The sequence below is a fragment of the Bos mutus genome, chromosome 15 (assembly GCF_027580195.1).
Source record: "Bos mutus isolate GX-2022 chromosome 15, NWIPB_WYAK_1.1, whole genome shotgun sequence".
Lineage (NCBI taxonomy): Eukaryota > Metazoa > Chordata > Mammalia > Artiodactyla > Bovidae > Bos > Bos mutus.
Genome location: NC_091631.1, coordinates 3,327,334 through 3,338,639, shown reverse-complemented (window position 1 = coordinate 3,338,639; position 11,306 = coordinate 3,327,334). Strand labels below are relative to the sequence as shown.

Below are 11,306 nucleotides of genomic sequence, written 5' to 3'. Positions count from 1 at the left end.
CTCTCTTCTCCCCGCGTGTGTCTGCCCCCCGGAACCCTTCGTCCCCTTCGTCGCATCACTAGGAGCCGCGGGTGTGGATTCCGCGATGCCTCCTTCCCTGCTCTGTCGCCTCGGTGGGGTCCATCGCCAGCTCTCCTGTTGCTCAGAGATGTGGAGGCTGTTGCTAAGAGACCGTGAAACGTCAGTACCTGGCCCTCGAGGAAAAAAAAAAAAAAGGAGCGAAAAAGGGAGCAGGGAGGGAAGAGAGAGAGAGAGAGGGAGGTGGGAGGGAAGGACCTAGCGGCAGCCACCAGCCCCAACAGCCTGGGCACCGCCGAGTTTCGGTGAGAACCACCCGGATTCCGTGAACTTTCTCCTAAGCCGCCCGCCTCTCTCGGTTCCCCTTTGAGTAAAGGAAGGGAAGCGGCAGGGGGACCCCAGCGCTGGAAACCCCGGAGGATGCCGCCCCAGGATCCCGGAGCCACCGAGGAGGAGACGCCGGGGGAGGGGAGCAGCCCGGGAGGCAGTCTGTCCTCCTGAAACCTCGCGCGGGGAGGCCAGGATGAGGCAGGGGCACCCGGGTCTGCCGCAGGCGGATGGCTGTGTCCTCGGACCCGAGTAAGTGGGCTCCCGCGGGGTGTGGGGTGCAGGGGAGCTGGGGCTCCGAAAGAAGCGGTCTGGTTACGGGGAGCGGGGTGATCCTCCAGTGGGTGGGATGGAGGCTGCAAGCGTGAGAAGAGAGCTGCGCTGGTCGGAGGGTGAGGGGAGGGCACGTGAGGACGGCGGGTGGGCAGGACCCGGCCCGGGCCAGGGTCTGGGGTCCGGGGCAGGGCTGCCAGGCGTGTCCGCGCTCGGCCTCCCGCCTGCCCGGTGCGGGTGTGGGCGCCCGCTGGGGGCTGAGGGCGGCGCGAGGAGTCCGTGGGAAAGCGTGCTGGGTTAGGGGTGCACCGGGGTGCAAGATAGTGGCGGCTTGCAGGAGAGCGTGCAGGAGGATGAGAAAACTGAGGCGGTGTGAGCGCGGGCCACGGCAGATCATGGGGGAGGCCCGGAGAAGAACGCGTGTGTGTGTGTGTGTGTGTGTCTGAGTGTGGGTGTATGTGTGTGTCTGTGTATGAGTGTGTCTGTGTGTGTGAGTGTGTGTGAGTGTGACTTTGTGTCTGTGTGTGTCTGTGTGTGTGGGGGTGTATGCGTGTGTGTCTGTCTGCCTGTGTGTGTCTGTGTATGAGTGTGTGTCTGTGTGTGTGTCTGTGTCTGTGTGTGTGTCTGTGTTTGTGTATGTCTGTGTGTGTGAGTGTGTGTGTCTGTGTTTGTCTGCATGTGAGTGTCTGTGTGTGTGTCTGTGTCTGTGTGTGTGTGTGTGTGTGTGTGTGTCTGTGTTTGTGTGTGTCTGTGTGTGCGTGTGTGTGTGTCTGTGTGTGTATGAGAGAGAGAGATGTGAGTGCTGAGTGTGGAAAGGGGGTGCAAACAGACAGAGAGTGTGTGCATTTTTCTTAGAGAGTTGTTCAAAGGTGGGGCGTTTGCTGCTGGTGGGGGCGGGGCCAGGAGACGCAGCAAACGCGCTGCGCCCAGCCCAGAGCCCTGGGCAGGGAGGGGGCCGCGGGAGGGCCGCAGGCCAGGTGGGAAGGCAGCGGGCGACCTCGATGTGACGGTGGGGCAAGGTGCCCACCGCGCAGAGGCGGGACGCAGAGAACAAGAAGACGGGGGTGGGGAGGCGGCGGGAAGCCGGGACAGAGGACGGGGGATCCGGGGACACGGCCAGCCCCCTGAGTGCTTTCCTTGTCGGCAGAGGGGCGTCTGTCCCCGCTCGCTGAACGCTGAGCCCGCCGGGGACCATCGGGGACCGTCGCCTGAGCCCCGCTAGTCCTGCGCCTCTGGACGCGGGGCTCCTCCCGCCGCACCAGCCCACAGCGCGGCTAGCCTGGGTCCTCCCCTTCCCGCGGTCCCCGGAAGACACTGAGCCCGCGGACTGAGGCGGCCAGAGGCCCCTGGAGACCCCCTTCACCCCGGGATCCCTCCCCGAGAAGGCCACCCCGCGGCCCTCCCGGACTCGAGCCCCCTGGGCCCCTGGGAGAAACGGCCTCCGAGACCCCGAGGGCAGGAGACACAGCAGCAGCCCTGGCCGCCTCGTCCGCCCAGACCTGGGACTGGGCTTCGGCGTCCTGGGATCTGCCAGGCCCCTCTGAAGGCACCCTTGCTGTCCCCCACACCCCTCCCAGCTCTCAGACACGGTCCACGGAGGTGGAGGGCGGGGGGCACCCAACAGTCATGGGTGACAAGGACCCCAAAGGCGGCCAGAGGCCCTTCGCGGATGTGCGGGCAGCTGGTCCCTCCACATCCCTGTGTCCTCCCTTTCTCGAGCTCTAATCATCTGTTCCAACCCTGGGGGACCTCGGCTGGGTGGCGAGCCCCCCTAGTCTCCAAAGGGGACCTCCAGTGGCGCTCACCCAGGGAGCCCTCCGGTGCCCAGAGGCCCCTGGGAGAGGCTTAAGCCATGACCCCCAGTGCTCCCAAGCCCCACCTCCCAGGGCTCCAGCCCCTGAGGGAGCAGCTGCCCTTCTGAGCGGCTGACTCTTGATTCCACCGCCAGAGCCCCAGTCCCAATGGGCTCCGTTCAGCACCACTGCTGCCCGCAGCTGAAGATGGGCGATGCCTGGGCCCACCGGCCCTGGCCTGGGCCCCCGCGGCCCGCCCTGCTGCTGGTGCCCCTCCTTGTGGCGGCTGGGGTGATTCCCTCTGACGGCGGCGCCAGCTGCCCGGTGCTCTGCACGTGCCATAATCAGGCGGTGGACTGCAGCGGCCAGCGGCTCTTCTCTGTCCCCCCGGAGCTGCCCGTGGACACGCGCAACCTCAGCCTGGCGCACAACCGCATCGCCGCCGTGCCGCCTGGCTACCTCACGTGCTACCGGGAGCTCCGTGTGCTCAGCCTGCGCAACAACTCCCTGGTGGAGCTGCCCGCGGGCCTCTTCCTCCATGCCAAGCGCCTGGCACACCTGGACCTGAGCTACAACAACCTCAGCCACGTGCCCGCCGGCATGTTCCAGGCCGCACACAGCCTCATGCGCATCGACCTCAGCCACAACCCGGGGCTGCGCCGGGTGCACCCGCTCGCCTTCCAGGGCCTGGCGCAGCTGCGGGACCTCGACCTCAGCTTCGGGGGCCTGGCCTTCCTCAGCCTCGAGGCCCTCGAAGGCCTGCCCGGGCTGGTGACCCTGCAGATTGGCGGCAACCCCTGGGTGTGCGGCTGCACCATGGAGCCCCTGCTCAAGTGGCTGCGGAACCGCATCCAGCGTTGCACCGCAGGTAAGGCCAGAGCAAAGGCTAGGGGGGAGAAGAGGGAGGGGCTGGAGACCCGGCCTAGGGAGGATCAGGACCTGGGCTGGCCTCCTCCGCACTGTCGAAGATACCCAAGTCTCTGCTGTGCGTGCCCGGTGCCAGGGACCCTGCTTAATAAAACAGACCCCACCCTCACCCACCCCCGTGGTACTGATGACCTAGGGAGACAGACAGACAGAGAGAAAGTCAGAGCAGCTCATTAGTAACCAACAGTGTTTATGGAGCACCGCCACGACCCTCCAACTGGGCGGGTGTTACCTCATGGGACCCCACTCTTGTTAGCCCCATTTTACAGGTGAAGAAACTGAGATTTAGAACAATGAAACAACTTGGCCAGAGACGCTTTCATAGACAGTGGCAGAGCCGTGGAGAAAACCCAAGTTTATGTGATTGCGAAGCTCTGTGCTACTCTACCAGACTGCTTTTTAAGTATGCCGGATACTAGAAGAAACAGAAATGGCTCACCCTATTTATTTTAGTACTTACTATCCGCCAGGCCCTATTCTAAATATATTATGTTTTAACTCATCCCCTGATGGCTCAGATGGTAAAGAATCCGCCTGCAATGCTGGAGACTCAAGTTCCATCCCTGGGTCAGGAAGAGCCCCTGGAGAAGGGAATAGTTACCCGCTCCAATATTCTGGCCTGGAGAATCCCATAGACAGAGGAGCCTGGTGGACTACCATCCATGGGGCTGCAAAGAGTCAGACACGACTGAGCAACTAACACCTCATACCCAGCTCATCACATCCTCACAAGAACCCTGATGAGACACACACACACACACACACACACACACACACACACACACAAAGGAACCAAGGCTCAGAGAGGTTCGGAAACTTGCCCAAGGTCCCACAACTGTTAAGGGTTGGAGTCAGAATTCAAACCCTGGCCTTCTGGCCATCTATCCTGATGAGTCAGGTTCTAGGCTAACAGGAGGGGTCGGGACTTGAGTTCCGGGCCAGCCGAAGGGCCTCTGCGAATTCTGCTAGGTCTGGGCTTGGGGTGGAGGGCTCAGGTCTGGGACAAGACGCTGTTCGGCGGCAGTTTCCGAGCCAGCCTCTATGGGGAGTGGACCGGGGCCTGCAGAAGCCTGAACCACACCAGTCGGCTGGTGGAGCCCTGATACCACCCCATCCCTATCACCAGCAGAATGGCAGCCCCAGCCCGGGGTTGGTGGGGCCCCCCTAGGGGCTCTCCCAGAGCCTGGACGTGGAGGGTATTCAGAAAGAGCCACGCTGAATGAGGTGGGGACGGGAGGAGGACCGAGTGGGGAGCCCAGGATCGAACTAGTTTGGGTGGGGGGAGGGCTGTGGTCGGGGTTCCCGTGCTCCCACAGAACTGCTGGAGGAAGTCCTCTGGGACCAGCTGGGGCCCAGGGCGGGGTGACGGTGGGGGGAGGCGGCTGGCGGCCTGGAGCCGCCCCCTGCTAACCCAGCCTCTGTCCCGCTGGGTTCCTCCGCACGGAGGGGCTCCTTCTGTCCTGGGGTCCCCGAGGTCCCCGCTGCCTTTTGGGGAAGCTCAGGGCCCCAGCGAGCAGGAGAGGGGTCCCAGGTCCCGTCAGGGAAGCCTCGTGTCCATGCAAAAGGGGAACCGCCCTCCAGGGAGGCCACGTGGCTGGCCGCGGGCCGCAGCCAGAAACGCCCCCTCCCTGTTCCTCCGCAGAACACGGTTTTCCCCGTATCTCTAGGATAATTTCCTCTTGGGGGCAAAGAACTTGCTGGTGTAGGGAGGACGAGGTGACCCTCTTCACTTGGTCTTTTTCTGCTTCCTCCTCCCCTTCTCTTGATGGGATTCCTATTACTGTCCCTCCATTTTGGACAAATCCCCACACACAGGGCCGTAGGACCCCCTTGGGATATAAATCAGGTTCAAGGCTGGTCCCTGAATTAACCAGAGGGCTTTGTCAGCCCGCAGGCTCCTGTGCTGCTCTCCTGAGGGCTCTGCCAATCGCCCTCAGGGTTCCCACACCCCCCAGCCTCACGATGGACCGCCACCACCCCACTCATGCCTGCGAGAGACTTTGGGCTTCAGCATCTTCCGGTTCCAAGACAATGATGTCTTGATAGTCAACCCCAGGCACCGTCTTATCCCCCACGGGGTCTGGGCTACTGTGCACACAGCCTACAGCGGCGCCTGAGCCCTGGGGCTGGGGGGAGGTTCACCCTCCTTCTGAACCTGACTTTCCGTTTCTAAGAATCCATTTCTCAGAATCATGTTCATCCACTTCTCAAGGGAGTCGATTTCAGTCCAGCATTTTATTCTTTTCCTTCAAAAACTGCAGAATGAATACACAGCGTTTAGGTACCGAATAGCTTTAAAAGCGCCTTCGTATTGACTCTCTTAGACATTGAGCTTCAGTGATCCACTTCTTACATATCGCCCCTCTTCATAAGAGCCAGAAAGGCAAAAAGACTTGTCCCGGGTGAACATTTGATTGGTATCTATGCCCTGAGTAAGGAATACCTGGCTTTAAGGCAGAACTGCTACCCACCTGCCACTCTCCCTTCTGAGGCAGAGTAAGATGGAACCACTGACAACCACGTACAAATGCATGATGGATGTTGTTGCTCAGTCACTAAGTCGTGTCTGATTCTTTTACAATCCCAGGGACTATAGCCTTCCAGGCTCCACTGTCCATGGGATTCTCCAGGCAAGAAGACTGGAGGGGGTTGCCATTTCCTTCTCCAGGGGATCTTCCTGACCCAGGGATGGAACCATTAAGGAAGCCCAAGGAGAGAGAAAGAGGGGATTTGAATCCAGGCTGGTAATTTCGGAGCCCATACTCAACCCTACATTCTTGTGTATCTGGAAGAGTCACATGGGTCATAAAAAGATACCCGGCTTTGGACTGCACAGAGTCATTCATTCTCAGATTCAGTGAACAACGGTTAATTGCACATTCACATGGACAGGCCCCTGCTCTAATGGTAAGGGTGCTACAGGGAGAACTTACATTCAAAGGGAGCAAACAGATAACAAACTGGGAGATGGTGATCAGTACACTGGAAAAAAATAATAAGCAGAGCAGATAAGATAGAGGATGCTCAAAGAAAGGTGAAGTGGGGTTGCTACTTTATAGAGAATCATAAAGGAAGCCCTCACTGATAAGCTGATATGTGAGCAAAGTCCCAGAGGAAGTGAGGGACAGAGCTATGCAGAGATCGGAGCAGGAAGAACCCCCTCCCAAGGGGACGAGAGGATTAGGGCGAATGCAAAGCCTCCCCCTCCTCACCCTGGAAGGGGACGAGCGGGTGAAGGCAGAAGGACTGAGAAGTGACAGTGGATGGAGCAGAGCAAACCAGGAGGAGAGTAGGAGGGACAGGGAAGGTCCTTGTGGGAAGCGGAGGAAGCCAGGGAGGGTTCCAAGCAGACAGTGACTTGGCAGGCTTCACTTGTTTTTTTATTTCCTTTATATTGATGTACAGTTGACGTACAATATTATGCAAGTTAGGAGACCCGGGTTCGATCCCTGGGCCAGGAAGATCCCCCTGGAGAAGGGAATGGTTTCTCCACGCCTGTATTCTTGCCTGGGTGAAAATCTCATGAGCAGAGAAACCTGGTGGGCTACAGTCCATGGGGTTGCAAAGAGTCGGACACGACTGAGCGGCTGACACTTTCTCCAACTCCCTAACTGTCCCTCCCCACCCCATGCACCCCCCAGGGTAACCTTCAATTCATTCTCTAAGTCTGTGAGTCTGTTTCTGTTTTGTAAGTTCATTTGCATCATCTTTTTTTTTTTTTTTAGGATCTGCGATGTCCTATAATATTTCTCTTTCTCTATTTAACTTAGACTTCCCTCAGGTTGACAGTCTCTAGGTAGGGCTTGTTGTTTAAAAGGACCATCTCAGAGTGGAGATGGTTGAAGGGCAGAAGCCTGGAGACCGGTTGGGAGGTTATTGTGAGAGGCAGATAATGTTGAAATCCCCCCAAAGCCTCAGATCTGCCTCTAGCAAGGACTACTGGACTTGAGGCAAATTACTAACGTCTCCAAGCAGTCATCGCCACCTCTAGAGAAATATTCAGTAGGTCGAAAAATCCTTGAGCTGAGGGTTATTGAGGGCGCTAAAGACGGTGAGTGAAACTTGAGGCACGCAGAACTCACTCAGTAAAATCCCAGCTCCGCCTGGACGGGGTGGGGGGCTCTCCCCTCCCGCCCTCCCTTCCAGGGCCTCAAGCCCCCGCCCCGCCCCCGTCTCTGTGTTGCAGACTCTCAGCAGGCTGAGTGCCGCGGGCCCCCGGAAGTCGAGGGCGCCCCCCTCTTCTCGCTCACGGAGGAGAGCTTCAAGGCCTGCCACCTGACCCTGACCCTGGACGATTACCTCTTCATCGCCTTCGTGGGTTTCGTGGTCTCCATCGCGTCCGTGGCCACCAACTTCCTCCTGGGCATCACCGCCAACTGCTGCCACCGCTGGAGCAAGGCCAGCGAGGAGGAGGAGATCTGACGCGGGCGCCCGGCGCCCCTCCACGCCGTCCACCGCCACGGCCGGCTGGCTGCCGGACACCTTCCCCGGCCGCCCGCTGCGGCTCCGCGGGGCCCCGGTCAGCTCCGTCGCGGCTCAGGCAGGGTCACGAAGCCACCTTTGTGTGCGCGTCTCCGGGGGGCGGGCAGGCGCTGTGCTAGGAACTGGGGCTGCCAGCTGGATCGGACCCCACCCTGGCCCCCAGGGCCCTGAGCTCCAGCAGAGGAGCGGGAAGCCGGAACTCTTCCCTTCAAGGCGTTTTGGCAGCACGTCAAGTGATGGAGGCCCGGAGGACGGGTCGTCTACCGTCGAGAAAATCCGAGAGCGTTACAAGAACGGAGGCGATGTGTGAAGTGCCTCATCAGAAGGAACGTCTGCTTTGTCCGTAGACAGAGGAGGGCAGACACCAGCCGATGACACGCGTGGCGTGTGGAGAGTGACAGCGATCACTGTGACTTCAGAGTACAGAGCCGGAGCAGGACGGGACCAGAACTTCCCCCCGGACGCTCCATCCGTCAGCTCTTGGCCTTGCCCACCCCTGCCTCTGAAGGGTGACAGCGCCTCTGCGCCGGCCCCCTAAGCCTCCTGCTACCGGCAGCCGCCAGGTGAGACCCCCTCCCGCTGACCACCCTTGCCCCATCCTACATGGCCAGCTGTCTCCGCAGACGAGTAGGTCCAGGCAGTGAACCCCTGCAGCACCCGCACCCTCCCCCGCCTCCTGCCTGGCACTCAAGCGTGGGCTTCCGAAGAGGGGGGCAGGAGTCCTGGCGCCCTGGGACGCTCCATCCTGTGACTCCTTGTGCCCACACCAAGGGGTCCCTCAGGACACCCCGCAGTGCAGCCCTGCAGCGTGATCCCGAGGCCTGATGGAGACGGCCACCACAGTCGTGACCGCAGGAGGGTTCAATCCTCCTTCGAAGACACGGGCCCGTTTCAGCATGAGGGTGAGAGAGCTGTTCACTGCCCAGCACCTGCCGGAGTCAGGCATGGTGAAGGGCTCTCTCCAGAGACAATTCCCATTCACCCACACAACAATCTGCTGAGGTAAGCATCATCGTGCCCATTTTACAGATGAAGAAACCAACGCTCAGACAGGTTAAATCATATGCTACTTAACAAGCAAAATAAAACCCCATTCAAGTTGGGGGACATTACAATGTCCTCTAACCCCCTCTAAGTTCAATTCCGATTGGATGAAGCTCCCAGAAAGGACCCGGCACTCTCCTGGGGCGCTTGTAAGTCTGTCGACTCATTGATTACAGTTCTCCCAGCAACACTGCCTAGTGAGTATAATTACTCCCATTTTACAGATGGTTCAATTGGAGCGGGTTGAGTCTCCTACCCCAGGTTACTCTAGAAGGAAGTGGCTGGGCAGTTCCATTCAGGGTACCCTGTCTAACCGGTCAGTCAAAAATCAAGGAATTTCACGTGCAAAGCACAGTTAGCAACATCATCTTCGTCGTCGTCGGTCTCATCGTCGTGATCATGAGCTTTCGTGTCTTTGTTCAGCGCGGGACGGTTTGTGAAGGGCTTTGTTATCCTTCTCCTTGACTTTTCACGACCTGGGTGGGAGGCAAACCACAAACACCCTTGCACCTATTTTACAGATGGAAAAGTAGACTTCGGAGCAGGTACGACTCGTCTGCGTGGCAGGGTGGCAACTCAACTCCATCTCGGTCCGCTTTCCAGGGCTTTCCTGGATGCTTGAGGAAGAAAATGCCTGAGAGGGCTTGGCAGGGGGGCCCTTGAATTCACAGCCAGCTGTGAAGGTCCCAGTAGACAGGCTAAATAAAGGGCAGTGACATCCTGCAGGTTAGAGGTACTCTCATCAGGGCAAATCATAGAAGACACCTGACTTGCAAACTATCAACGACACATCAGAGCTGGTGGCCATGGTGGCAGTCATGCAGAAGATAAGACCTCTGGGAAACAGGAGAGAAAGCTGTGCTCCCCATCCTGCCTAAGCCTTTCTGTCTGTGTTGCAAGAGATACAAAGGCAACAGGAAGCAGTCGCCTCTGCAGGACAGGGGTCCCCTCTAGGACCCAGTCGCATATGCTGGCAAGATGGGCAGAGATGAGATTAAATCGGGGACTTTCTACCTTGCCCTCGGCTCCAGTAAACTCGCCTCACCCATGAAGGGAGGAGAATGACAGGGCATCCTCCAAGAAGTCTTCCCCGACTCCTGCTTGCCTGAGCTCGTCCACCGAGAGTGCCCGACACTTTGCTGGAACTGGGCTGCCTGAACCTTGTCTCCTCTGCGTCTCACGTACATCGTCTGGGCCAAAACTCTGCTCCCTGACGATGGGAGCAGGACCGCGCCCACCCTCTTCCACTGTGTCCAGGGGCCAGCAGACCAGGTTCGCTCTCTGCGGGTCCAGCCAACAACAAAAAGAGTATGTGGGGAAGAACTGTTAGAAATAACAGTCCTAACACAGTTAAACCTACCACAGAGGGGCATCACATACATCTATCATAATGTCTTAGAGACTCTGGTTTGCTGAAATATAGTTAACATATTTTAAGACAGGATATTTTTTTTTTTTGCATAGGACTAGACCAAACAAGCCAACCCTTGAGATCAAATGTTCTCTCTAATAATACTCTTTAGTTCCCACTGACGGCAAACCTTTCTGAATAGGATACAGGCTTTTAAAGAATAGATGCTTCGCCAGCTACTAAAAGGTCCCCAGTTAATAAATCACAATGTAGAATGCAGTTAACTTCCCTCTGGCGTGGAATTCCCTGCTTCTCCCTTGCCCCTCATCTCCATCATCTTGAAAAGGCTCTCAAAGCAAGCCTCTAGAGGAAGCTTCTGGAAATAATCTAGCAGTCCTGGCTGGTATCGTTCCCACAACCCTACTGACCAAGGATCCATGATGTGGCTCCTGCAAGGTTTCATTTGGTTTTGTCCAGGCTGGTTAATGTGTGAGCCTTGGGGTATCTCTGAGTCCATGTGTCTGTGCGTGGGGCTCTGTGGTTGCTGGTGTCTCCTGATATGGCTCCCGTCTCTCTAGAGCCTGAGTTCAGTTCTCTGATGTGGTCTACTCAGCAGCCTATTTACTGTACGGCTAACAACAGTAAGATGGAATCCTTTCAGGCTAGGGGTAGGAATAGCCGCTCAGAAAATACAGGAGAGATGAGTATGTAACTGAGGCAGCCTAATGACATCCTGCCTGCCTCCCTACCCCTCAGAGAGCTGTCCTTATCACAGAAGATAAAGGCATGCCAAGCCCAAGGAAGCAAAGCTTAGCTACCCAACAGGGCTACGACAGTCAAGGTCCAGGCCAAGAAAATTGTTCTTTAGAAGAGACACCACGTCTGTGCACACCTGATGACACACCCTCACCTGTATCTCCATCCCCACAGGGATTCCCAGGAAACCCTTGTTGATGAAGGTCCCCTACCTGCCAGGGGCATTCCAGGGGGCTCAATGGTAAAGAATCCGCCTGCCGATTAAGGAGACATGGGTTTGATCCCTGGGTGGGGAAGATCCCCTGAAGAATGAAATGGCAACCCACTCCAGTCTC

General features: G+C 58.0%; 1 protein-coding gene across 2 annotated transcripts; it reads left to right on the top strand.

Moving 5' to 3' along the window:
* Nucleotides 1-252: 252 nt before the first annotated feature.
* Nucleotides 253-10,499, top strand: LRRC55 (leucine rich repeat containing 55). Of its 2 annotated transcripts, none has more exons than XM_070383325.1 (3): nt 253-597; nt 1,766-3,279; nt 7,064-7,492. In XM_070383325.1, exons 2-3 carry the CDS (start codon nt 2,580-2,582, stop codon nt 7,132-7,134), a joined length of 771 nt encoding a protein of 256 aa, XP_070239426.1. In that variant the 5' UTR covers nt 253-597; nt 1,766-2,579; the 3' UTR covers nt 7,135-7,492. The 2 variants fall into 2 exon arrangements, with proteins under 2 accessions (XP_070239426.1, XP_070239425.1); XM_070383324.1 differs by lacking the exon at nt 7,064-7,492 and adding an exon at nt 7,525-10,499 and having other exon boundaries at nt 255-597.
* Nucleotides 10,500-11,306: the final 807 nt, after the last annotated feature.